At 41.4% G+C, this 24,951-nt stretch overlaps 2 protein-coding genes across 3 annotated transcripts; one reads left to right on the forward strand and one right to left on the reverse strand.

The window, feature by feature from the left end:
* Positions 1-10,032: 10,032 nt before the first annotated feature.
* LOC112571190 lies at positions 10,033-14,396 on the forward strand. Its single transcript, XM_025250023.1, has 3 exons — positions 10,033-10,163; positions 11,656-11,859; positions 13,673-14,396. The coding sequence occupies exons 2-3, from the start codon at positions 11,713-11,715 to the stop codon at positions 13,817-13,819; spliced, it is 294 nt and encodes a 97-aa protein (XP_025105808.1). The 5' UTR covers positions 10,033-10,163; positions 11,656-11,712; the 3' UTR covers positions 13,820-14,396.
* An 878-nt stretch (positions 14,397-15,274) lies between these two features.
* LOC112571208 (eppin-like) lies at positions 15,275-23,008 on the reverse strand. Of its 2 annotated transcripts, XM_025250060.1 has the most exons (7): positions 21,939-22,942; positions 21,214-21,299; positions 19,572-19,660; positions 19,219-19,288; positions 18,584-18,610; positions 17,488-17,526; positions 15,275-17,282 (listed from the first exon to the last, which is right to left on the reverse strand). In XM_025250060.1, exons 2-7 carry the CDS (start codon positions 21,284-21,286, stop codon positions 17,026-17,028), a joined length of 555 nt encoding a protein of 184 aa, XP_025105845.1. In that variant the 5' UTR covers positions 21,287-21,299; positions 21,939-22,942; the 3' UTR covers positions 15,275-17,025. The 2 variants fall into 2 exon arrangements, with proteins under 2 accessions (XP_025105845.1, XP_025105846.1); XM_025250061.1 differs by lacking the exon at positions 18,584-18,610 and having other exon boundaries at positions 21,939-23,008.
* Positions 23,009-24,951: the final 1,943 nt, after the last annotated feature.

Raw genomic sequence — 24,951 nt, forward strand, 5'->3', positions numbered from 1 at the left:
TGCTGATGCATGCTGACCGTCATGCACAGTTCTATATTTAGATGGAAGTCTTCCACTTTCCGATGATCGAGGAATGGACAGAAAGGGTTTTCCAGAAGTTAATGTCTATCTGTGACAGATCTTTATTTCCAGAACTTGTTTTACCCAAGTTTCTATGGTTCCATGCGTGTGGCCAATGTCATGTTTGTGTCTCTTCTCATCACTTAGTGGATACGGTGTTGTTGTTGTTTATTGGTGTGCCACGTACGTAGTTTCCAGAAAATATTTTCTCAGAAAGTGCACATGCACGTGCTCAGTGCTCTGCGCACGTGATAATTAACAGTCTACACTCATTATTGAGTCATTTGCATGATTGATGTACAGGACTGTCACACACTGTGTAACACATTCCATGGGCGGCATCTTGTATTATGTTAATCATTATTTACCACCTTGTGATTGTTTATCTCAGTGGGATTTAGTGCGGCTTGCCTGTTCTCATAATCTCGGATAATCAAACATTCTTTCCCCTTTGTGCAATTCTATTCAGCTTCTGTTGTTATTATAAATAGTGTGAGTCATCGCATCATGTTTTTTTTCTTCAGCCTTTCTCACACTGTTTTGTAGACCCACATTTTCACACAATAGGATGCAGGAGGCTCGAATATATGAGCTGAAATATGATATTGTGATTTATCTTTGTATATTTCTCTTGTATGTTTTATCAGATGTTCATATTTCAGCTAGAACCAGATGAACTTTCTCCCTTAGACACCTAGTTTCTTAACTAATGAATAATATCGCTTTCTGAACTATATCGAAAGCGGATGTTAACTGATCCTTATCACGATAAAAAGAACGATTCAACGTGGAGTTAAACAACATCCTGAAATCTGGTATTGATCACACACATATATATATAATATTCATAAACGAAAGCTGTGCGACCAAATCCGTCAGCAATAAATACTACATTCTTTATAGCACCATAAAATAATAACAAACTATGTATATATACCTGAATATTTTAATTAAGCAACTGTTTGGTAGCATCATGCCAACAAATAATAATAATAAATGCAGAATTTGTAAAGCGCTTACTCACACTCTGAAGAAGCGTGCTCTTAGAACTAAAACGAAATATAGAATACGAGAGACAGGAAAACAAATTAGATATGAGCGAAGAAAGAATAAACAGCTGTACTAATGATAAATAAAAACAAGAACAGAAAACTCAAAGAGGAGCCAAATAAGGAAACCAGCGAGATGTAGAGAGCGTAGATGATTGGTATACAGGACAAGTAGCAGCACACAGATGACTGGTCTTAAAGGTTCCTTCACCGCTCCTCCCACCTAAAAAAAAAAAAAGTAACGGTCACAAAACTTACCAGCCCTCCTCCACAAACAGCAACATGCTTCGTCTCCGCCATTCGATGTAGTAAACACTGACAATGTTTTCTACAAATACTTGCGTAGACCCTAACAAAAGTAGCCAATGTCTCTATTTCTATGGCAACATCCAATCACCGTTTAGCAGCTTTTTTTTTTTGGCAGTGTCGTGCGCAACAGATAAATAAATAAATAGCGTGTTACATATGTGGATACTTTTAGATATTGAATATTAATAGTGCATATGACTACGTGTTCATGCTCCAAACAGTGACTGTTGTCCCCAGCTACCACTTTATTTCACCCTCTCTCGTACCAGACGACACCTTTCCGTTGGCATACAAACTTTGTGTGGGACGAATGAAACTATTTATAAGATCACAGAAGAATCGTCGGCGGCTAGTTCTCTCAATTCCTGATTACTACTATTATTACTACTATTATTACTACTATTACTACTACGATTACTAGCTAAGAGGTACGTTGAACAGGGAACTATTTCAATGACTGTTTTGTGGCTGCTTCCATACAGGTCACGTGCCAGATGTTCACATGTTTTCCCATGCATTACGATGACATCCCTACCTTTACCAGCTCTCTCAAACAAAGAAATGAATTATCAGAGAAGCCCGTTAAACCTTCCGGGCTTAATACGTGACCGTGACGTAGCCATACATGACTCACGTCAGGAATTACGGGTATACCTAACTCTAAGGTATGTTACAAATACCAAATGGCAAAACGTCACCCTATGACCCTTAGCAGTGTTCTCCACAGTTGCTTTGTCGAGTAGGAAGGAGACAATTTGGGGAGATGATGAAAAATGTAGGAAACCGGATTACCCGGAGAATCCACCCCTACCCCAAGCCCTGGGAACACGTGTGCCTGAGGCGAGATCTGAACCTGGAACTTTTCCTTGCAAGGTGACAAGAGAGTTTCTCAGCCACTAGACTACCAGACACCAAGGCTACAGATAGAGCTTACCACACACCCCTTGATGTCCTTATTGAACCTCACAATTTCTATTGGCTGTCATTTAATGTTAATGTTAATTTATTTTATTTTATTTAATGAGTTTTGTATAAGCAAGACAGTATTTTTATTATTTTCAAGATGTGTTTCATACTTGCTTTCTAAAAATCATGCGTAGATAATTGCATCTATTTACTATTTAACTATATCGGATTTTTCCCAAGTAGGCCTAAGCCCATTTAACACAACATGGTTATTACGACCAATCAGCGTTTATTTATGCATGAAACCTGTCTAAAAATGAATTGTAAACAACAAACAATCATCCCTACAATGAGCTCACCAACTAACACTGTTTTGTATTTATCATTTGCTATTATCTGAGAGGGTATATACTTTCCCACATCCTCCTTTGTGGTCAGCGAATTGTTATTAAAGTTGTAAAGCGCCTTTCATCGTGTGGATGCGAATATGGTGAGGAACTTTGGTAGGTTGTTAACCAATATTTATATTAAAGAAAGCGATTACTTTTCAACATTGAATTACCTGAAGAATAACTGAAAAGCTTAACAGTGATCCTGTTGTGCCCGGTTTGTTAGTATCATTGGCATGACAATTATACTGGAACCGCCAGGTGGCGTGGGACAAAGAAGTCATGAAAATAATCTCCTTTGCAAGATGATGTTTGAGCTAGCATCCAGAAAACGAGGCAATTTAGGAAATGGTTTCTCGAGAACTTAGCTTCGTCTAGTCAATTGAGAGAATGAAAATGTTCTATGCAGACTTTCAATGGAATCGAGTGAAAGTTTGAGAACTTTGACAAGTTGACCTGACGATAGCCGCTTTCAGGAAACATAATCCCAGTTTTTACTCCTACTTCTCCGCCCTCTCGACCCAGATTAACATGTGTATAGTTTGATTTTAACGATCAAACCGTGGATTCCCAACAACGGAAGCCACGACCATTCCATTTCCCTCCCGTGTAAGATTGATTTTCGTGCGGAGGGTGAGTGCAGGGAGTCCGATTGAACTCCAGACCTTCGCCCTGCCACATGAAAGAATCCGACATCTTGTACTATAGGCTGTCTGTTCTCTCACTGTCGGCAAATTCAGCTATTATCCAGACTTCCGCCCACTTCTACACTGCCAGTGACAGTTGATGGGAAGGCTGAGAGTAAAGGGGAGGTAGAAGTCAAGAAAGAAAATCAGAGAACCAGTTTTCCAGCTGGACAACGTGTAATACTTTAATGTGTGTGTGTGAGAGAGAGAGAGAAGAAGAGAAGCTGGACTGGATGTGGACGAGAGCTCAATTTGCGGTCAAGAACTACTCCTGCCATCAGGAGCCACCTCGCGGCTTCTGTGATTTCTCGTCAATAAAATACAATGTCTAAACAGAGAATTAATTATCACGGGGGTGGTAGAAGGACCACACATTTTTGCAATAGGACTCGTCGAAGAAGATTGTCAGTTCGAGTGAATGCCCCTGTTAATCTTCTAACTCGAGCAAAGGGGAGAACAGCTTCATCTGTTATTGATGGGAATATAACACCACGTTGTGAGACCTCATCATCTCTTAATTTTTTTCTATTCAAATTTATTCTTGTATTGTGGGATTTTATGAGAATGAGAGAAATTGAAAAGGGTTCCTGAGAGCGTGTAGCGTTCTTTCTAGAGTTCTACCACAAATAGAGTAGAATAATTATTTTCTTCTTCTACAGTCGCGAGTATAATGACTGAGATTGTGTTTGGTCTTCAACATTCGCAGGTAGAATGCTTACCATTGTGTACGATCTTCTACAGAATAAAATAGAATAATCACAAATTTTTACACACCATTCTTTAGAAAGCACTTCTCAAAGTTAAAAATTTTACTTTTTTAAGTTTCTACATCTGCATCCAGGGCGTTGTAAAAATGAGAGTCGTCAACATGCTGCCTTCAAACTGGATCCCTCCGTGGCATTTCCTCCGCCTTTTCATCGCTTGTTGTCCAAACCGACATAAAAGACCAGCACATAAAAAGGAGGCTGCAGGACAGCGGCTGAGTGAAGACCACAACCGTCACTCTGTGACGTCACAGCCTCGTTTGTGAGATGGGATTCGAAAAAAAAAACCCGCTAAAAACTTTACCATGGAACAGCAAGAATTTCGCAGAACTGTGTTTTCCCTAGACTAGTCAGCTTGGCAGGATGAGTGAGCACCTGAAATACGATAGCATCAAGTCGTAAAAAGAATGAAAGCAGTTGTATCAAGAACAAATGTCACAAACTTGCAGGTAAATCAAACACGCAGGTGTGCATGTGGCGCTAACTAAGAGCTCCCATGCTTTTTGCTGCATCTCCATGAGAATCTAATGTAGGCAGATGGCATTCGGATGTCAGTGAAAGTGGAAACCTATTTTTGAAAGATGAAAAATATCGTTCTATCAATGCATGCATCTGAGACCTAATGAATTGTTGAAACCTTTGTGCTAGCCATTATATTAAATAAATCGGCATCATCGCTAAATCATCGTACAACACTGTCATTTAATTTATTTCAACTCATTTAAAAATAGAAATACCATTCCTCAATTCTTTGGCAATAAAAGCGCTAACCTCAAAAAAGTATTTTAAAAAGATTGTCGTCTGTTGTTTTTGCAAGAGAGGAGACAGACACAGCTGTGTGACACAGTTCGATCAACTTTGATGAGGTCAGCCATGAGCAATCGAGGAAGTTGGAAGCGTCTTGCTGGATCACGTGACCTGAGCAGCTCTTAACGTGATGCTTGTATAATGGAACACTTAGCTATGTACAAGTGCATACCATTTCGAGGGTGTTCCAGTGTGTAACAAAACATGAATTTACATTGTAAGATGCAATCTACTCAGCATCTCTAGACACGTGACAATGATTAATAGACAAAACACTTTGTAGGACATCTCGCCCACAGTATCCAGGTTCTGCTTTGTAGCTTGACTTGCGTGGATCTTTCTATACCAAGAAAGCTAAAACTGCTAATATCAGCTCACCTTTTTAATGTTTGAAAAGAATTCGATCAAAGGATACCAACTCCACAGATATTTATGGCAACCAAGACGATCGCGGGTATGGTCTTCTCTCATTTCCGCTTTTTTGTGGTCCTTCCGCTGCGATTCCCTGTTGGTTAAATGTATCCCCCATGATACTGTCGCTAATACAAGCTGAGATAAATACTTGTTATATGCAACTCTTCAGAGAACACTTTTATATTTGTTCTCTTAACGATGGTCACCTAACGGTTTTCTGTGGTCTAATACCGACGGTCTTTCTCCTCATGCTGAAACTCACAAATCTTTCCGACCCATCATGCACTTCTCTCAAAGCCTGCCAATCCTCCTTCGAGACGTCACACGTTTTGAAAGAAGCCCGGATGTTCATTAGAGATGCAGGTTTGTGGGATGAAGGGTGGACATTCATTTAGTCTGGAAATCATGGAGAGGTGGTCGGGGAGAGAGAGTTGCTGTAATCATGAAATGTCCTGGGACAGTTCTAGCTGTCACACTCGCCCCAGTAATTGGAGTCTTTTCTAGCGGAGGTGTCCAATGTGTTTGTGAAGTTCTGAAAAGCTCATAGCTCTGAGTTTTACAGCTTCATATTTGCAGGAATTGAACTGTGAATGTTGCGTTTGCTTTGATATAAGCCCCACCACACCACCACTCGTGTTGTCAGGCAACATCTCATTACTGACATAAAATGTGAGTGCGTGTGTGCGTGTGTATGTGCGGGGGTTGTGTGTTCACACATGCTTGCATCTGTATCACAATCTGTTTAGAAGATTGACTCCCCAACCCCTTCCAAAAAACAACAAACAACAAACAACCCTTTGGCCAAAATAAAAAAATGTTTTTAATCTTCAATCTTCAAAATTGCTTCTGTCGTTATTTTCGCGGAATCTCAGTACACAACAATTTCCTTTGATGGTTAGTGGCACCTTCAACACTCGTCAGGTTTATTTGGACCGAAGCGAACTCTACCGTTCGATCTTGTTCGCATGTATTGAAAATGTTTTAACATCATTTGCTTCTGGTGCTTGTGAACCACTTGATGGCTGGTGCAGCTTCAGATGAGGCCACCCCGGCAAGTGATATCGCGTTACACACGCTTTAAAAGCAAAATTAAATCCAAACTTCAAAGCAGGAAGGGTTCTGTTGGCTGTAAAAACTGTTAGCTAGCCCCGTGGCAAAGAACACCTAAAGCTCGCCTTTTAAGTCGTCAACCTCACTTGAGAAAAGAATTATTTGTTGTGTCAGATCAATGAAACCTCGTTAGAAGGATGGGAGGATGGACATGAATGCAACACGCGCGCGCGCACACACACACACTAGTATCTCTCCCTCTTTTATCCTTTCTCTTATATACACACTCACAAACACACAGAGATATTTGTTAGTCAAATTAATTTAAAAAAAAAACACAGAGAGAGAGAGCTGCCCATGTTCCTGTACACACATCATGACTCCTGCAGTTCTGAACCTAGACTGGATTAAGACATATCCAATTGGAGTTAAACAAAAAACAAACGTTTATCTTGCTTTACCGAAAAAGAAGCAAGTTTGGGTATTTTTTCAGGAAACATGTCAAAGACAGGTTATGGAAACAAGAAACTTATTTGTAGTATTTTATTCTAAGAAGAGAGGTCACGCGAGAGGTTATGTAAAGAAGGGGCTTGTTTAGCCTTTTACATAAAAAAGCAAGTTTAATGTGTAATTACCTCGACACTATATCATCACAGATCACATAGACAATGAGACTAAACCATCAGACGACGAAGACGCCCTCTGTTTCATACTCTGACATCTTGCTCACCATTCCTCCAGCCACACCCGGTATAATCACATCCCAACTATCCGAATGTGCAGTTTTTTAATTCTTCATCAGTCGTCGCCCTTCTTGAATGTCAATGCGAAAATTACAGTTTCCGCTCGAAAAAAATAAAATAATAAATTATTCAAGCGGCTAACGCACTGAGCCTGCGACATTAGAGTTTGCCGCCTTCAAAATTATTGCCGGCGAGAGTAACCCTGGCCACTTCCCAGCTGAACAATTTAAGTTTCATCGGCTTTCGGCAGAGGAGGACTCAAAAATATTTCTTCATGTGTTTTGTCGCTGGTTGAGAGAAAGAACTGATGCTTTGGCTGGGAATATTCCTGCTTTTCTAACGCCACATCGACCGTGGACAAGCCAGGAGGTGGGCGGGAGAAGCTGAGGGCTTACATGGCAGGACAAAGAATCTGAAACACGTCTCTTGTATTGTTTCAATTTGTTTGTCCTCAAATCCACCAGCCTGATAAATTAAAGCACAATATTTATGTCATAGTGTGAATGTAGTACAAACACACCAACATGTCATTATTATAAACTGGTATGCTACTGAGATTTTAGTTGTAAATAATACTTTTCCAGATGTGAAGCAAACAGCTTCAAGTCCCACCTTGTCCAAACATAATAGCTACAGGTCAAAATCCACACCAGGACAGCAACATCGACAGCAACAATCGCCAGGCCAAGTTTGTGGCATCAACATCAGGTTTTGCTCCTATGTACTCCTAGTTCCCATCCTGGTTTACCAGTACGAGAGTTCAACACACCAACGAACTGCAAAATAAGAGAGTATGGACAACAAGAAGGTTCGGTAAGCAGATTTAAATTCTGCTCGTAAGGTGATCATGTGCATAAAAAGGCATATGGTAATGTAATGCAAGCTGTACACACACACAGAATTCTTCAAACGACATGAACTTTCGAAGACAGAATGATGAATGTATAAAAATTATGTAAATTTGTAATGTCCTGGCCTGATGACCTCACAGCTTTTAGAGAACACAGGTCTGAACAATTCAAATCTGACATCTTTTTATTTATTTATTTTAGTGGTGGTGGTGGTGGTGGTGGTGGTGGTGGTGGTGGTGGTGGTGGTGGTGGTGGTGGTGGTGGTGGTGGTGGTGGTGGTGGTGGTGTGAGACAAAGGATAGTTTTTGTTCGGCAGTAAACTGTTCGATCACCAGGTTCAAATCATCGTCATCATCATCCGCTCGGATATCGAGATGCGTTATTCTGACAGGAAAAGCACGTCTCCTGTTCCTGAAACACAAAAATGGCGATGGAGAGTTTTCAAAGGCGATAAGAGGTACTGATTACGTCAATCAAACGGTCTGTTTATCTTCTCTTTTCGTCGCACTTTTCGTCTGCGAGCATGCAAATATGGCGTGCCAGCAAATGGGCTTCTGGAATCCAAGGATTTACCCAGTAGTTACTTTTTTTTAATAGTTGGCCGAGCGAACTTCTTGTCTCTACTTGCGGCAGTGATGATTCTAGCACCTATCCTTTTTCTCTCGGCCTGAAATCATGGCGAAGATTCCTCGTCATCAAATTTCTTTTTTTCGCAAAGGATCATTTCTAATGCTGTCGTTTTCCTTTCTGCCATTAAGGGAATTTTCCGGGGCTTCTGTGTCTGTAATGAGGAGAAAGGAAACTTAAAGACAAAATGCAGAGAGGTCAGCAGCGAGAAGCCACCACCGCAAATTTCAAAGGAGATAATCAGAGGATCAGAAGACAGAGAAGAAATATCAACGGTTTTGAAATTATATATATAATATTTATTCATGGTTTCAATAGTATGCATCGTTTTAAAATATTTATACAGATAAAATTGTTCATTACCTCTACTTGGATGTTCAGTAATGCGTCCAAGCAATTATGACTTGTTTTTAAAATGTCTCGACAGTTTTAAGAAAAAGCTGATGCTCTACAACCAAAAAACTGTCATGTCTAAAAAAAAATAATAATCTGCCGTCTCTAATTTTGTAAGTAATACTTCAAAGCAAGTAGACCAGACTTTCTTAAGATGGAGTTTTTGTCTTGGCTCTAGTACATGATTCCTGTAACTGTTTGTATTATTTCTGTTTCAGTGACTGGCACTGTATCCCACTTGTCGTAACCCTGTCTGAGGCAGTGTCCTAAGAACGAGGACAAGCACGGTGGACATCTCAGTAAGCCCCACAAGACACAATATAGTGTTCTTTTTTTGGCACCAAATCCATAATCTGTAGTTTACGGAGGATATTACAGAGGGGATGAGGACGGCAAAGTACCTAGTAGTCTACTTTACAGGAGGCTTCTAGTGGCTTTTATGCGGCTTGTCCGACTGAGTTTTTTTTTCTTCTTCATTGTGGTTGTGGCTAAGCATTTTGATGTTTGACAGATGTTTTTGATTCACACGCACCAGCTGTATCTTTGTGTGCTGGAATTCTACCATCAAAAGGTCAAAGAATACGCCATGGGTAACATCCCGTTGTCGCTAACATAAATATGTCATTGATGATAATAATCCCGTTGTGTCTCTGAATTTAACAACAAAGTTTTTTTTCTCTCTTTTTCTCTTCTTTCTTTCTCATCACACATATAAACACACACGCACTCACACATATTCTCTACTTATCGCACATACACACATTACCTATACTTCTCTTATCTCTCACACATGGATTCTCAATTTCTATCTTACTCATACATCCCCCTCCTCTCCCTCTCCTCCTCCTGTCTACACAGCAGTCATCTCGCCCCGCAATCCTCGCCATCTTCATCTCGTTGCCTGCACAAGAGACGCCATCATGGAAGGCGGTGCCACCAGCTCCCTCTGGCGTCTGCGACAGGTGGCAGCTCTGCCGACTGACCAATCACACGGGTGGCCCTCCCAGCACGCGCCTCCTATAAATACCTGAGCACCGCGACCCTTCCCCCCGAGTATCGGCCAGACTTGCTGTAGTTGTGCATCCTCCTCGCTCCTCGTCCACGACAGAACCCAGGTGAGTTCTTTCATCTTCACCTGATTCTTCAACTTTCACCCCGACTCAGATAACCTTCTTCCATGTGTCTATCTCACTCAGGTCAGTGACTTCTTCGTGCGACTTCTGGTGTGTCCTGACCTGTTGGTTCACTTCTCTGTTCTGTTGTTCAGAGTTCGTTTTCGCAGATACATCGGAGATAATCACTTTGACAGTCTTTGCATAACAAATGTTATTTACGATTACAACACAGATGTACTTTAAACTCGTTATCTCGGTTATCTCTCCACCTTCCGTTCTACACAAATGTTGGGCGAAGGGTGAGTGCGGTAAAATAAAGGGTATGTGCCCTGGGGGTAAATCTACCACGAAGTATGGCGAGATAATGAATTGAGACTGTTTTCTCTATCCTATCTGTTGTAATGGAGCTTATCTTCGTAAAGCGTTTTTAAGTTTTCAAATTAAATCAACTTCCTACTCCCCCCACCATATTTCTTTAATTCTTTCTGTCTTTCTTTTCTCCATTCATGTCTTGTTTCTTTGAGTTATTTATTCTTTTTTTTTTCATCTTTTTTGGAAATGTGCAATCAATTGAAGTCGTTAAATAAATTTCCTACAGTTTTTTTCTTCTACCTTTTATTTTTTCTCGATTAAACTGCGGCACACAGCTTTTCAAGACATACCTGATGAAAGACTTAAAGAAACTCTCTTCAGCCGAATTACTGTTGTTTCTCTCACGAGACTTCTGCTTCTGGATTAAGATTTGACAAGTTGCAACTAGAATGCCCCGAAACCAACTTAATTTATGCAAAGCTGCTTCTTTTCTTTTACATTACTAGTCAATATGTCGAAATCAGAAGCCATTCTGGTGTTGTCTATGGACTCATCAGTTCTGTTGATGTGTGAATACTGACATTTGCCATCTTCGATTTTCTATTGGAAGTTGGAGGCAGGGCGCAATTTGAGCACAAAGTTCAAATGTCACTTTATGTGTCAGCATTTATGATTGAGTGGAATTCAATGAAGAGCAGAGAAAGTAACAAATCAACTTTCATTGACAAGTCTTACATGGCAGATGACAGAGAGCAGAGCAGGACATGAAGTTCCTTGAATCAAGGACGTGTGTAGGTGGACTGCTGTCTGTCTGAAGAGACCAACGCTTAGCCTCTTGCGAGGTTTTTCGCTGTTAGTCTCGGCGAGCCTAAACAATGAATGTGATGAAACCGGAAGCTTTGTACACACCTGCCTCGTTTTGGTGGTTAACTGGAAAAAGAGCGGCTGTCCCGGGTACACAAGACCCACCTGCCCCCCACCCCTCTTGTCAGACAACAAAAAAAAAAAAAAAAATAATGAAAACACACAGCAACAAAATTTGGAACAGACAAGTTAACCAACACGCCGACAGGACAGGCAAGTCGACATACTCAAAGACAAGGACGGAAGACACCCTGACAGACATGACAGATCGAGACTAAGGAGAGTTTTTGTCGGTTTGTTGTTTTGTTTGTTCCAGCCTCTCAAACACTTGTTCGTCGCCTGCTGTCCCGTCATCGACCTCCAGACCAACACAATGATCCGCACGCTCCTCGTCGCCTTCATCGTCGCCGCCAACTTGGTGTCCATGGCAACGTCCAGCATTAGTCCGGTCGTGCCTCTCGGCAATATGGCGCCGGAGCACGCCTGCTACTTCCTGTGCGACATCTGCTTCAACCACTCAGTAAGTCACGTGACTAGAAGTCCTTCACCCGTTTTGCGTGACAAAAGTGTGTTTGTGACAAAGAGAAGACAATGTCTGCCGTACTGTAAGTCGCTGAAACTTCACTTAGACATTTTCCTCTTGTCTGTACCCGGCTGTGTGAAAGCGGGTACACGAGCAATGATGGTAAATACAGAATAGTGTTAGCGGGATTTTAGTCTTGGATTTGTTATCTTGGTCCAGAACAGCAGGGTAGTGTGCTCCTTAGTCAGGCCAACGATGGCAGGGATGCCAACTCTTAGGTATGTAGATGGTATGAGCACGAATTATTTTCACGGCGTCCGCTACGATTTGACCACCCTTGTATGTTACCCCAGGGTTACCTATGATCGTGAAATGTTAGAGCAGGAGGACAGTTGATAATAAAGACCACTCACATCGCAGTTTTTTTACAGATTGGCAACAGTTGTGATTACACAGGGTTAGAGCTTGAATGAAAGTAAACATCAGTCTTAACAAAGATGGAGGAACATTTCTGTTCTCTCTACTCGGCCTGTAGTTATGATGCAGCGGACAAAGTGTTTACATGACCGTTGTATAACTTTGCCAAACGTAGTCAAACGTTCCTCCATCTTTGTTTCCGGTTAAGAACGGTCTTAGGACCCTGGAAGGTAAGATGCCCCGCTGCTACATAGCTACAGACCTCGCAGAGAGGACAGGACCGAGGCCTTCTGACTGCCGGCAATGGTGCCGACTGGTGCACAGATAAGACCTGGATGAGACCTAGATAACACCCAGGAGCCGGTTGCACAACACGTTTCTAATTTTAAACACTTTTAGGCCTAAAACTATGTAGATAAACAGGTTTAGAGAAACACAGTGCACAACACACTTTTAGATCACTAAAACTGTTTTAGTTTTGAGATAAAACTAGTTAAGCCAGACTTTCGTTCTCGCCAGCTGTTTTGGTTATGTGTTTGTTTGTTTGTTTGTTTGTTTGTTTGTTTGTTTGTTTGTTTGTTTGTTTGTCTGCATAGTTTACTTCTCCTTCTTGTCCATGTCTCATACTTGTCGTAAGCGCTGAGAACATGCTCCTTTGTGAGCCTGGTTATGATACTGATGCTATTTAATTCCCACGTTTGTTATTGTTTATTATTAAATTTGCATCTTTAGAGCAGCTTAAAATTTTAGAAATACGTCATGCAGCTAACCCCAGGAATGCAGCGGTCTGTCATTCAGAAATGCTAGAAGAGCGGAGAAATATTGAGAGGGGCAATATGTGACCCCACGGGTCATCAGTGATGATAATGATGATGATAGCTAGGATTCAGACTGGCTAAACTGGGATTGCGGGCACATCGTAATGAGCCCGAGGACAAGCAAGTGCAGTGTTCAGAGGAGGGTTTTAGAAAGTGCAGAGTGATATTGCTTTATTCCTATCTCTCTCCACCAAGAGACCGCGGCCCTGTTTGGCCCAAGAGGACATGGAGTGAGCGCGTCATTAGGAACCCTTAATCTGTAGCGGGAAAATGGATAGCCATGTGGTTCGATACCCGTGCCGCGCAGAACCCTTTCCCCATCTGATCTAGCTAAACAGGTTTCACGACCTAGTTAAAATGTTTGGAGGAAGAAAAAGCAGCGATTGAGAAAAGGTTGGGAGATTGTACCGTGTATTAAATAACATCCCAAAGGTCACAAAACCACACACACACATTTTTTTTTTAATTTAATCATTAGTTCTCGGTGAAGACTGGTTAGAGTGCACAGCGACATCAGAACCTTCTCGTTAAAATCTCGAATTTTATTTTATCTTTTTTTTCTGTTTGTTCGACAGCCAGACGACATGATGTTCTGTGCCAACCACGTGTGTCAGAAGCTGGAGGGCGGCAACTGTGCTTTGTTGGAGATGCTGTGGCTGGGGAACAGATGCAGCAACTTCCCGGCAGTGGAACAGTTGTGGGGCTCGCAGAACAAACACTAGGGGCTGGTGCAGGATGGCCGGCTGTGTCCACTGACCAGTGGAATGAAGGAAGGAAAGACTGTTTTCTAGGGTAAAACTGTATTAGACTTATCCCCGTTATTCTGACTGTCAGTTCTGGTAATTTACGACAATCTACTGATTTATGACATTTCAGTTCTGAAAACTGCCGCTACATCATTTCTGGATTTATTTATTTCCTTATTTCTCTGTGGGTTTTTTTTTTCGTATGCATCAGACGATCAATCTCCTTGAAATGAAATTCATGAACTAACAGAAAAGTTTAGATACAAGTTTCTAAGCATCAGAATGATTAAATATTAAGCTGGCTTTGCGTGTAGCCGATGATTAAAGAAATATACAAAATTGTAAATGGAATGTGAAAAAAAATTTAAATGACCGTTATTGGAATGAAATGAGCTTATCCTTTTTTTTCAAAAGTTTTTTTCAATCTTGATTTTTTTTCACTCGTGTATTTTGAGGAATTTTTTTTTTAGGGGAGAGGTTGGCATGTTTGTCCTAATAAAATTAGTCAATATTGGTTCTGCGCATGCTAATAAAGGATTTGTTGTAAAAAGAAGGAAAGAGCTTGCTGTGTTCAACAAAAGTTTCTCAGATTCTTAGTTCAATGGTGTTTGCTGGTGAAGGCACTGTATGGAAAATTACTCAGTGTTTTACCCCATGAAGTCGTTCTAACATTTACATCTTAACCTTTGAACTCAGTAACTTAGATCATTCCGTGGTGTGCTTATTGATTGATTGCTGGGCTTTAATAAACATAATAATCAGTAATGAGTATTCTACACCACGAGTTTAAGAAAGACTGGTCTATTGAAGAAGAGTTCTACTATTTTTTTTTAGGGGAGGGATGTGGGGATCGTGTTTACGGGCGCCTCCGTGGCGACTGTGACTAGATTCACTGTGGCCGGAAGTTCTATATGCAGTTTGGCCGGGAGTGCTAGATGAAATTTTGCCGGAAGCAGTCAGCCTCAATCGACAAGTACACAAGCTCTCAGTGTACTGGCCGTCAACCAATCAGACTGTCGCTACCTCTGAGTAGTCCTCACCTGTTTCCGGATCACAAGCATCGTCCCTCGTTTTCTCTGATAGTGGGGTGGAGGTGTCTAAAGTGTGTCACGTGTTTAACATGAAATGAATTTTTGTCTGAAACTAATTGTTTACACCTGCTCTGTCATGTCGGTAGACTTGCATCCGGTTCCCTCGTGTCAGTGTGCTCTCTCGTCAGTGTCTTTACTTCCTCCATCTGTTGTATTCTATCTATTCGTTTCTTCTACCTATCCATCTGTATATCTATCTGCATAGCTACCTATTCTTTGTTTATCTATGTGTGTATATCAACCTATCGATATATACACGCCTGCATCCTGTCTTTATTCCACAACCAAGCCTCCTCCATCATCGTAGAAATTAAACAGAAAGCAACCCAAAACTCTAGCATCTACTTTATCGAAGTTTTATTGAATACATCTTCGAAACATTGTTTATAATAAAATTAAATGCATATTCATAATCAGGAAGTAACGATGAAACATTTGACAAAAATGAGTTCTAGTGTATAAGCATCACACGCTGGAAGGAAGAACCCAAGTGGTCTGTACAAAAGTCTGAGCATCGCCATCACGTGCAGTCACGTGCAATGCCACATCCTGTGAACTTTCTATTCACGACCGGACACGAAGCCTGCTTAGCAAAAACCTGAAGCAAGATGTCAGTTGAAAGGGGTTAATGTGTTGCAAAGGTCCCTCTCTCTCTCTCTGTCCGCAAAGCAAGAGCCCAGAACCAAGATTAATGGAGATGCAGCATCTGGGACTACGCCTCGGTCATCTGGTGGAGGAGTTTGTGGAGGGAAAGGGGAGGGAAGGAGTCGGAGAACACGACAATAGGTTTATGTCGAGGGCACTAGCTCATTGAGAAAGAGCAGACACGACATGGTGAGTGTTTGCAACATAATGGATGTCTTCTGTAAGCGAATCATTTAAATTCTTAAAAGATTTATGAACAGAAAAAAAACTTTTACAGGGACAGCTTGGGAAGGAGATACAGCATCAACAGGAACATACTCCCTTCCTCCCTCTCTTTCTCTTTCTCTCTCACACACACACATCGTTTCCTTCCTTGCAAGCTTGTGTGTATGTGTGCGCGTGGGAGTGAATCCGTGCTGTGTGCATTGTCTGTGGGTGTCAAACATTGGCAGAAAGATTCGCCCACATCATGAGATCAGCAAAAAGAATATAAATGGCCGCAGACGATGCGTTAAAGAGGCCCTCGTAGTCTCAGAATTCCTAATTTGCGATTTTTTAACAAAATGGGGGTCGACCTTAGATGTCAAGAGCATCTCCGCCCTCGTTATCTCACCGGGACAGTGTCTTGGGACAGTGATGGGAGAGATTCCGGTGGTCCCTACTTAACTGCGGGACCATGGGAAACATGAGGAGATGGGAATATTACACAAGGCTGTGGGGAATATTACACATGGCTGTGGGGAATATTACACAAGGTTCTGGGGAATATATCGGGTGGGGCTATGGGACTTTCTTCCAAAAACAGCGTTTTACTGCGACGTATGAGGCGATGTGTGAAATAAGGTGTTGAGGAATCCTGGGTAGGGATGAGAAGGGGATGAGAAGAGGAGGAATACAACGCTCGGCTGACATCAATAAAGCAGAAGGTGATGTCAAAAAAATCTTTGCTTGAAGGAGAAAGTTTACCATTTGCAATCAGGTGTTCAATTTTTGGATAATTAAGTCTTCAGAATACCACTTGAATTTAAGGAAAATTTGAAGAGAATATCTTTTGTCGGAGAATACCACGTGAATTAGGGAATGCTGCTTGAATGTTTGAAGAATATCACTTAAATTTGTGAGGAAATCATGGCGAATCCTACTTGAATTTGTGGAAATTGTGTACAAACTTCCACTTGGACTTGTAAAGTTTTGTGCAAAAAGCCACTTGAATGTCTGACTATGAATATAGCTTGATGAGACGCAGAAATTACACCCTAGATATCAATTATGACCGCGAGGGGAAGGAAGGACCAAACCTCCGTGTGGAGGAGGGAGAATGGGGCGGGGAAGGTCTGATTGAACGTGTGGTTGCCAGGGAAACAGCATGGTGTGGTAGTGAACGTCGTTGATGGAGGTGGGGAGTAGGGGGTGAAGTGAGGGATGTAGCAGCGAGAAGGAGTGTGTTCACTTCCCGGTCACACCCAGCTGGCGACGGAACAAGGACAGCACCCTGCTCGCCTGGGTGGGGCTGGCCACAGGCTTGGACTTCAGGCAGCGCTGCTCGCACTCCTCCTTCGTGTAGAAGTTGTTGTCGTTGCCGTTGCAGCCGCCGAAGATGAACTTGACGCACTGCTGCTGGGCCTTGTCGAAGTAGTAGCGGTAGATGAGGGCGCGACAACGGCCGGTGACAGCAGGCATGTCGCACTGGTTCAGGTTGGGGTCTGAAAGTGAGAGAAACCTACCTGTGAGTAGGTGTGGACAAGAGATAGGGGGTAACTAAAATAGGAGTTGTCCTCCTGGAACATTCCTGAGAAAACACACACACACATTAACACAACCACAACAAACACTAAGTGTTTTGTGGTCAGATACTAATGCCGGATTAATACATTCTGGTTTTTTAATTATTTAAAAGGGAGAACTTACCAACTTGTGGGTCAGAGAGGCCGACCACAATCTGCTCCGCTGTAAATAGAAAAAAAAGATAATTTGTGATGAGTAGGTTAACAGGAACTTAGCTCTTGCTTTCGTGTTTATCAGTAAGCTTTTTTGTGATTAGAAATACATCTTAAGAACTCTTGGGTTCATGTATATCAAATAGTCAACAGTAAAACTGATTTCGTGACACATCTTTTCGCGGGAAGTCACAGTTTCCAGAAACCTACTGACCAGTTTAATGAAAACTTACTGTAGTTTTCCGGTTTTTGTAGAATGTTAAGTTTTGTAATATTTTATTCAAAGATTCAAACATTCTGATTGAAAACGACTTTCACCGCTCTCTAACCCACCTTTTGCTAACACAGACTCATTAATCGCATCATCAGCATTATCTTTTCTTAATTTTTTTAAGCGTGGGTCTAATTTGCGAAAATAGTTCCCGCTGAAAGCTGTGAGGGCTTTTCTTAACCCATCCAATTTTGCCAAATTTGGCAAAGATTTTGTTTGATTGTCGTGTGAAAAGCTTTGCCAAACTTTTGTGTATAATGAGGCTTGGAGTGCCGAGTGGAGCATTCATCCCATACAGGGCCCCACAACTTTTCACCAATCAGAGTGATCGATCATGATTCAATCTTTAACCGTTTTCGCATTCTTTTGTCATTTACATTTTCCTGCATTTCACTGGGTTTTTTTTTTTTTTTTTTACACTGGGGCCTTGTATAGGGCGAATTCCCCTGTTGACATCCCATAATTATGATTGGCAAGAGAAGGAAAGACTTTCTGATCTGTTGCTAAGCCAACCGGTCCTTTTTTAAAAGAAAAAGTTAATCGTGGTATTTTCATTTAGAAACTTAGTCTTTTTAGTTTGTCCTTTTTTTTTTCTTACACGCATAAATTTAGAAGAAAAATAAGTCGAACACACAAACCAACAGAAAGTATTGTACAGCTTGCACGAGGCTTGAAGATTTCTATGAAGTGTGTATTCCAGACTACAGTAGCTGTCTGTTGAAGGACAGAAGGAGAAAGAGAAGAATGAGTTGTTGTTTTGGATGGTGGTGAGATGGTGTTGGTGTCACATACTTACTGGATGTTGAAGTGGGAGGCTGCACCGCTGCCAAGAAACAAAAATCACGAGGTCTTAGGTTTCATGCAACAACCAAAGGATGGAAGTGCCTCCAGGTGTGTGTATACCTATCTGTGTGTGCACGTGTACGCTGTGCATTTGTTTATGCGTGTGTGTAGATTAAACGTTGAGAGTAGTTTTATGCTAGGTGACCACATTGTCAGAGAATCTGTCATTGTCTCTCACATTGTCTCTCACATTGTCAGAGAACCTGTCATTGTCTCTCACATTTCCAGTGGGTCAATCAGTATTCGTCCCTGCGCTCTCTCTCTCTTTACTTGACGTGTGTCTCTATCGGTCACGTGATCATGTGGTATATCTCTCATCACCAGTAGATGTGTTTCTATCCGTCACATTAATATTAGTGTCTCTCATGACCACGAGTCCGTGTCTACCAGTCTCATGTCCTGTCTACCGTCTCCTGTCCTCTCCTGTCTACACACTGCGCTGGCAGCTGTTGACAAAGATTCCAGCAGCCGTGCAATGTGCACTTCACAACACATCACAGCTCGCCTTCCACACGCACGTGCCTCGGCTTCGTAACCTCTGCAATTTAAATTTTAAATAGCATTTCAATAGCTCAGGGCTGTAGTTACCTGTTCCACACACTGGGTACTCTCCAAAAAGGTCGGAAAACTTCAGATCGCATTGTCTGTCTTGACACACCTGAGCGAACACACAGACACAGCAACGTTAAGCGGGTATTCGTACCACGTGACTCAGAACGTGACAGTGTAAACTGAAGGGAGCGAGGTGGTGTGAAGTATCTCGCAACGCGAACGCTCGTAACTCGAACGATCGTATCTCGAATCATGCCTGTAGGTGTTTCCTGAGTGCTGAAGCTGTGTTATGCGACTAAGACTTAGATGTGACTGATGTTTTGTATCAAGTGTGTTTGTGTGTGTGTGTGTGTGTGTTTGCGCATGAGTGAATGTCGAGTACAACTCACTTCTTTACATTTTTCCGCTCTGCACGTGCAAATGGCCGTCTTGTAGATCCCTTGAAGGTAGCCGTCAGGGCAGGACTTGGTGCAGCCAGCTACATTGAGGGAACAGAAAAAATAAAATAAAAAAACAACTTTAAAATAGTGATCGATGTGTCAATGTCAAATTACAAGAAATCTCTCGAGTGATCGTCGCCTACAGACACATTGAACAGACAAAAACGCTTACATCGCATTACAGTGACGTGTCCTCGTCTCTGGTCAAAGTTTTCAACATTAATTGTAAGGAGCGGTCTGGAACCAGAGCTTTTGCTTTTTATTTTATTCGCTCTCTCTCTCTCTCTCTCTCACACACACAGACACACAAGTGCTAACGATTTTGCTGTTAAAATTCCTTGTCCGTGTCGCCGACACGTGCAGCAAGAGTGTCGCCACCTACAAGACAAACAACGTGCAACAGCAAATGCTAACATTGTGCAATCGCCATGTGTGATTATGCTAATGAGATCAAGAATGGCAACTGTTTAAGAGCGACTCGAGGAAAAGGAGGGGATCACCTGTGGAGGTAACTGCCAAATGCTGTTCAGTTCTTTTTTTTTTTTTGGTTTTTTTTTTTTTATTGTTGTTTTTTGAGTGTGGTTTTGTTTTTGTCTTTATGTTGTTGTTTTGTTTTTTGTTTGTTGGTTGGTTTGTTTGTTGTTGTTTTTGTTTTTTTTGTTTTTTTGTTGGTTTTTTTTGTCAAGGGAACGTTAGGGTGGATTTCAAGGAAAAAACACGATACATCATATTGTCATAGTTCTTGTATCTTTCCTGTCTTTCTGATCATCCTTTTCAGGGATGCGAACTGTCATTTTCTTCCTGCTGCTATGTTAGCACTGGCAGTTGACATAGGACTGAAAATTGAAAGGTGAGAAAAGTCTCACATGCAGAATAGAATTCGTGGCATCCACCTGCGGCAGTGTGCTCACTCATTTAGCTGTATGCTAATGCAAGCAGTCAGCTAAGTGGCGTATAAAATATTCACACTTTAGTTGACTGAGTGAGTGAGTGAGTGGCACTCACGTGGCGCGACTGTGTACTCGCCCTGTCCTTCACTGCATCTAATTTTAACACATTATATTTTGTCTATTTATATTTTTTCCTCTGTATGTATTATTTATAACAAAAAACGCGTGTCTCACACGGTCAGTTGCGGGTTCTACTCTCTATGAAGCCATTGTCGCAGATTAAAGGTCTTGGTAGAGAAATTAAATTAAAGGTTTCTCTTTGGCAGTTTCTTGGATCCAGTCTCCTGCCGCTACTTGTGCGCTTCAGTTTTGTTTCTTTTGGTGATGGCACGAGGGTCAAACTGTTTAACTGACATTAGACAGGAGACTGACTACACAGGTGGCGCATACGTAACGGCAGGGAAACACAAAAATGGCGAGTGTTCGCGAACAGAACATTTCTTCGTTGCTTGAAGCAGCGTTTTAACGAGCTATTTCGTTTTCTTTTCCTTTTCTAAAAGACCTTTTCTGCTTTGAAATAATTTCTTAGTGTTGTAAGTCGATATTTTTATTTATTTATTTATTTATTTATTTATTTATTTATTTATTTATTTATTTATTTTATGGTGAGGTGACAGTCGACAAGTGTTCTCTGTACTGACCTGGCGGGCTCTGCGCCTGGCTGTTGGCTTTGGCTATGACGATGAGAGCGATGACCACTCCGAACACTTCCATCTTGTCCGGCGACCTGCAAGATACAATATAGACTTTCGGGTGGTGGTTTTGTTGTTTTTTTGTTGTTGTTGTTTTCATTTTACTCAAAACGTTTTAGAATTATAGTAATTGTGCATCTTCAGCTTTATCGGATCTTTGACCTTTACGTTTTACATCAAAGTTAGTTTGCGTGTGGATGTATATCATACCTATTATAACATTAAAGTCAAAATTATTTTAATGCTATTTATGATATGTAGACAATTATATTAAAGCTATTTATGATACTGCGTACAAAATTATCCCAAGACTTTTTATAATAGGAATGAGTATAGAGGTCTAGCAAAGCGATTTATAGAGAGACTTACAACGCTATGTCAATACGAATTATTATAGGACCGAGAAAGATATATGGATGCTATTTATAATAATATAAGTATCGAAACGAAAAAGTTATTTTTTCCACGAATCCTTGTAATCTTAAGACTAAAATGAAACGCTGCTAGAATATTCAAGCTTTAAATTAAAATTAATCAAAATAATCAAATAATATCATCCATATCTATAAGCTTGCACTTCCACTTGCAAACTTTCACTTTCATTCTCTTTCTCTTTCTCTTTCTCTTTCTCTTTCTCTTTCTCTTTCTCCTTCTCACACACAGAGTCTACTTACTGTCTTTCTTCGCTGATTTGTTTTCTCTGCCAGACAACCGTTGTTTTGCAGACTACAGCAGTCCGGAAGTTCCCACTTGAAGAGATCTCCTGGTTTTTCTCTTACTTCCAGTGGCCCTTGTGTCGGGTAGATGTTCAATCGTTCAAACCTCCCTACCCACAGATATCTTCCGTGCGATCCTCAGGGTTTAAATCTTTTTTTGTAAAGACACTGTCCAGCTTCCTGTAGTTCTTCTTGTTGTCCGACGATGAAACGATAGTACAAATGGAAAACGGTTTTAGGGATGAGAGAAGAACCTTTTCGGCAGCGTACACCTTGAGAAATATTCAGTAAAAGTTTTCGAAAAATGTTTGTGAAGCTGTAAGTTGCTGTGGAATTGTCATGCTTCCAAAATGCGCCTGAGCCTTTATATATCTATATACACACACGCACGCACACTTCTACCCACCAAAGTCAGGGTGTGCATGCTTGCACAAGAACAAACAAGCTGTGCTGGCTTGCGCCGCCCCATAACACTCCTTTCTACCTCCCCCCCACGGCGGGGTTGGGGAAGCGGGGGTACTCTGGTGTGGGTGAGAGAACATTCAAGATACTTCCCCCCAACACTCACACACGAACTCTTCTCTTCCCCCAAACTCCCCCACCATCACTTTTTGCGTTAGGACCAGTTGATTCGAGACAACCGGCAAAATGTTTACGCCTCTGTGTTGTCCCAATTAAGCTGGAGCAGGGCCGTCCTCCGTTGATTTTGGGTGAAGACGCCAAACATTGCGCGGCGTCGTTAAGCGAAATGTCACAGCCAGGCTCTGTGCACACGGGACCTCGACCCCTCCTGATCCTCCCTTCGCTCCACTTGCACGGGTCTGCACCATGCGAAAGGTCTGGGATTGGGTGGCCAAGATAATCGAGACTATCCTCTGCTGGCTAGGTTTCATTTTTACCTAGTATTTTTGTCCCGCTCTTTTTTCTTGCAGGGAGGGAATATCCTAGAGATTACAACTCGTTATGCATTTTTTTGCATGCTATTTCTCTAGCAATTGCTTCTGGGTTTTTAATGAGAAGAAGGGGAGCTAATGATAGTGAGTGGGTGTGATGGGGCCGAACGGGTGAATGTATAACAACTGAAGATGATTGTTGGTGTTGTTGTTGTTGTTGTTATGTTTTCTTTACGTCCGCTATATTACTCTTCTTGCGATTGTAAGTGTTCTATGACCATTCTTGGCTATTTATTTTCTGAAGGATGTTCGCCTTTAAAATTATTTAAGGAAAACAATGGAGAGGCAAAGAAGTCTGGTTTCACCTCAACTCGGCAGGAGTTAGGGTGAAGTACACTCTGTTACTATGTACACTATGTACATATGAAGGTGACTATGTTAGTTGAATGGACTTCAGTATAGGACACTGGTTTAGTCTGTAAAATGAGGCAAAATGTGTAAATCGAGACTAACAAGTCAGCTATGGATTAAATAGTTTGTCGGTACACATTCCTTCCGATATCGTGGGTTCAACTCGTAATGTCACAGAAGTGTTGTCTTCACAAGTTAGTTGTTTACGATGAAAATGTAAAAGGGTTTAATCGAGTTTCAAATTGTCAGCTTCTAATAACTTCATGATTGTTTACTAATTCTCCACGCAAAGGATTAGATGTTTCCCCTTAATTCTTTTTTAGAAGTTTCTTCTCTTCGTTTGCTATTTCCCTACTAAATGCTATCGTTTGCCATCTGCATTCCTTTCTTCTGTTTGAATCAAATACCTTGGGTTCTTCCCATTCACAAGTCTATGCTTGGCTTATTTTTTCAGGGCTAATTGGCTGGTTTGGCGGGAAAGTGGTTCCCCCTACAGGTGATTTCGCACTATGAGGGAGGAGTAGGGAGGAATCGTAGTTACCCCAGACGCCCATCACCACGTGATTTCGCACATGGGGAAGAGGAATGATGTATTTTACATTACAAGGACCGTGTAACATATTTTAAGTTAAGAACCTTAAATATAATATTGTAGCCCAGACTGAGCGATTTTGTTGTGAGATTACGATACTGTACTAAATGTAAAGCCTGTGATATGAGAGACGAATATCTCTACATTCTATGTAATTACTTCAAGAATGAAAGAAAAATATTACTTTTATAAATTTTATTTAAACACCCGAGTGCGCAATAATAGTCTCTTCTGCTCCACAAAATCTTCTAGAATCTCTCATACCGCTATGTCTGATGTCTGCAAGATACTCTGTAATAGGTTGGTATAAATTATATATCTCAAAGCGAGAAGAGACAGACAGAAAGAGAGACAGAGAAGCATGCATAAACACGTTTGAATGACTTTGCATTCGTAAGAAAGTTTTCTTTGTTCATTTCCATATCAAATTTCTCGACCGCATCTTTCTGTCACAATCTGCTTCCGCCTAGACCTCCCGACCCTCAGCTGTGAACAGTGAACCACTCGGTGTAAGCCGATTGTCTTCCGGAAGCGTCTCCGAGTGCGAAGAGAAGAAGAGAAAAGACTTGGAAGGGATGGACAATCAAGGAGGCTGGACGTATAGCATCGTTTTCAATGTCTTCTTTGAAGCTGGTTTAAAAAGTTTAAGAAAATTTCAACGTGGATTTTTTTTTCGGAAAGTGTAGGGTCGTTTCCAAAGAAGTGAAAAAAACTGTCAACAGAGGGAAAAAAAGAGTTAGCTTTCTTTCCTCTGTTAATATTGTCCATTCTTGATGACATGGTCTTGCTTCAGCAAATGAAAGCAATGAGCAGTTCTCCCGCATCTCAGCATGCGCGTTTGCAATGTGTGGTTCTGTCTCATCAGTGATGCAAGGAAACGGAGATGATAGTGCGAAACAGTTGTTTCTGTTGTTGCTATGCTCGGAGCAGGGTCACCTACCCTGGTGGGTTCCTCGAGACCTTAACTTCTGTCAGAGTGCGACTCTTCCTGGCCTGTACAACTCAATTCTTCAAGCCCCCATCATGAGGGGTAGACCCTCGAAGGCGACTAAGATGCCTAAAATAAAATTTAAAA

The sequence above is a fragment of the Pomacea canaliculata genome, linkage group LG8 (assembly GCF_003073045.1).
Source record: "Pomacea canaliculata isolate SZHN2017 linkage group LG8, ASM307304v1, whole genome shotgun sequence".
Lineage (NCBI taxonomy): Eukaryota > Metazoa > Mollusca > Gastropoda > Architaenioglossa > Ampullariidae > Pomacea > Pomacea canaliculata.

Bases quoted from the DNA above. Each gene is read 5' to 3' on its own strand.
- LOC112571190 (XM_025250023.1), top strand. From the start codon at position 11,713: ATGATCCGCACGCTCCTCGTCGCCTTCATCGTCGCCGCCAACTTGGTG. The intron at 11,860-13,672 runs GTAAGTCACGTG...TTTGTTCGACAG, and splicing joins ACATCTGCTTCAACCACTCA to CCAGACGACATGATGTTCTG.
- LOC112571208 (XM_025250060.1), bottom strand. From the start codon at position 21,286: ATGGAAGTGTTCGGAGTGGTCATCGCTCTCATCGTCATAGCCAAAGCC. The intron at 19,289-19,571 runs GTGAGTTGTACT...GTGTTCGCTCAG, and splicing joins GAGCGGAAAAATGTAAAGAA to GTGTGTCAAGACAGACAATG. The intron at 17,527-18,583 runs GTAAGTATGTGA...TTCTATTTACAG, and splicing joins GCCTCCCACTTCAACATCCA to CGGAGCAGATTGTGGTCGGC.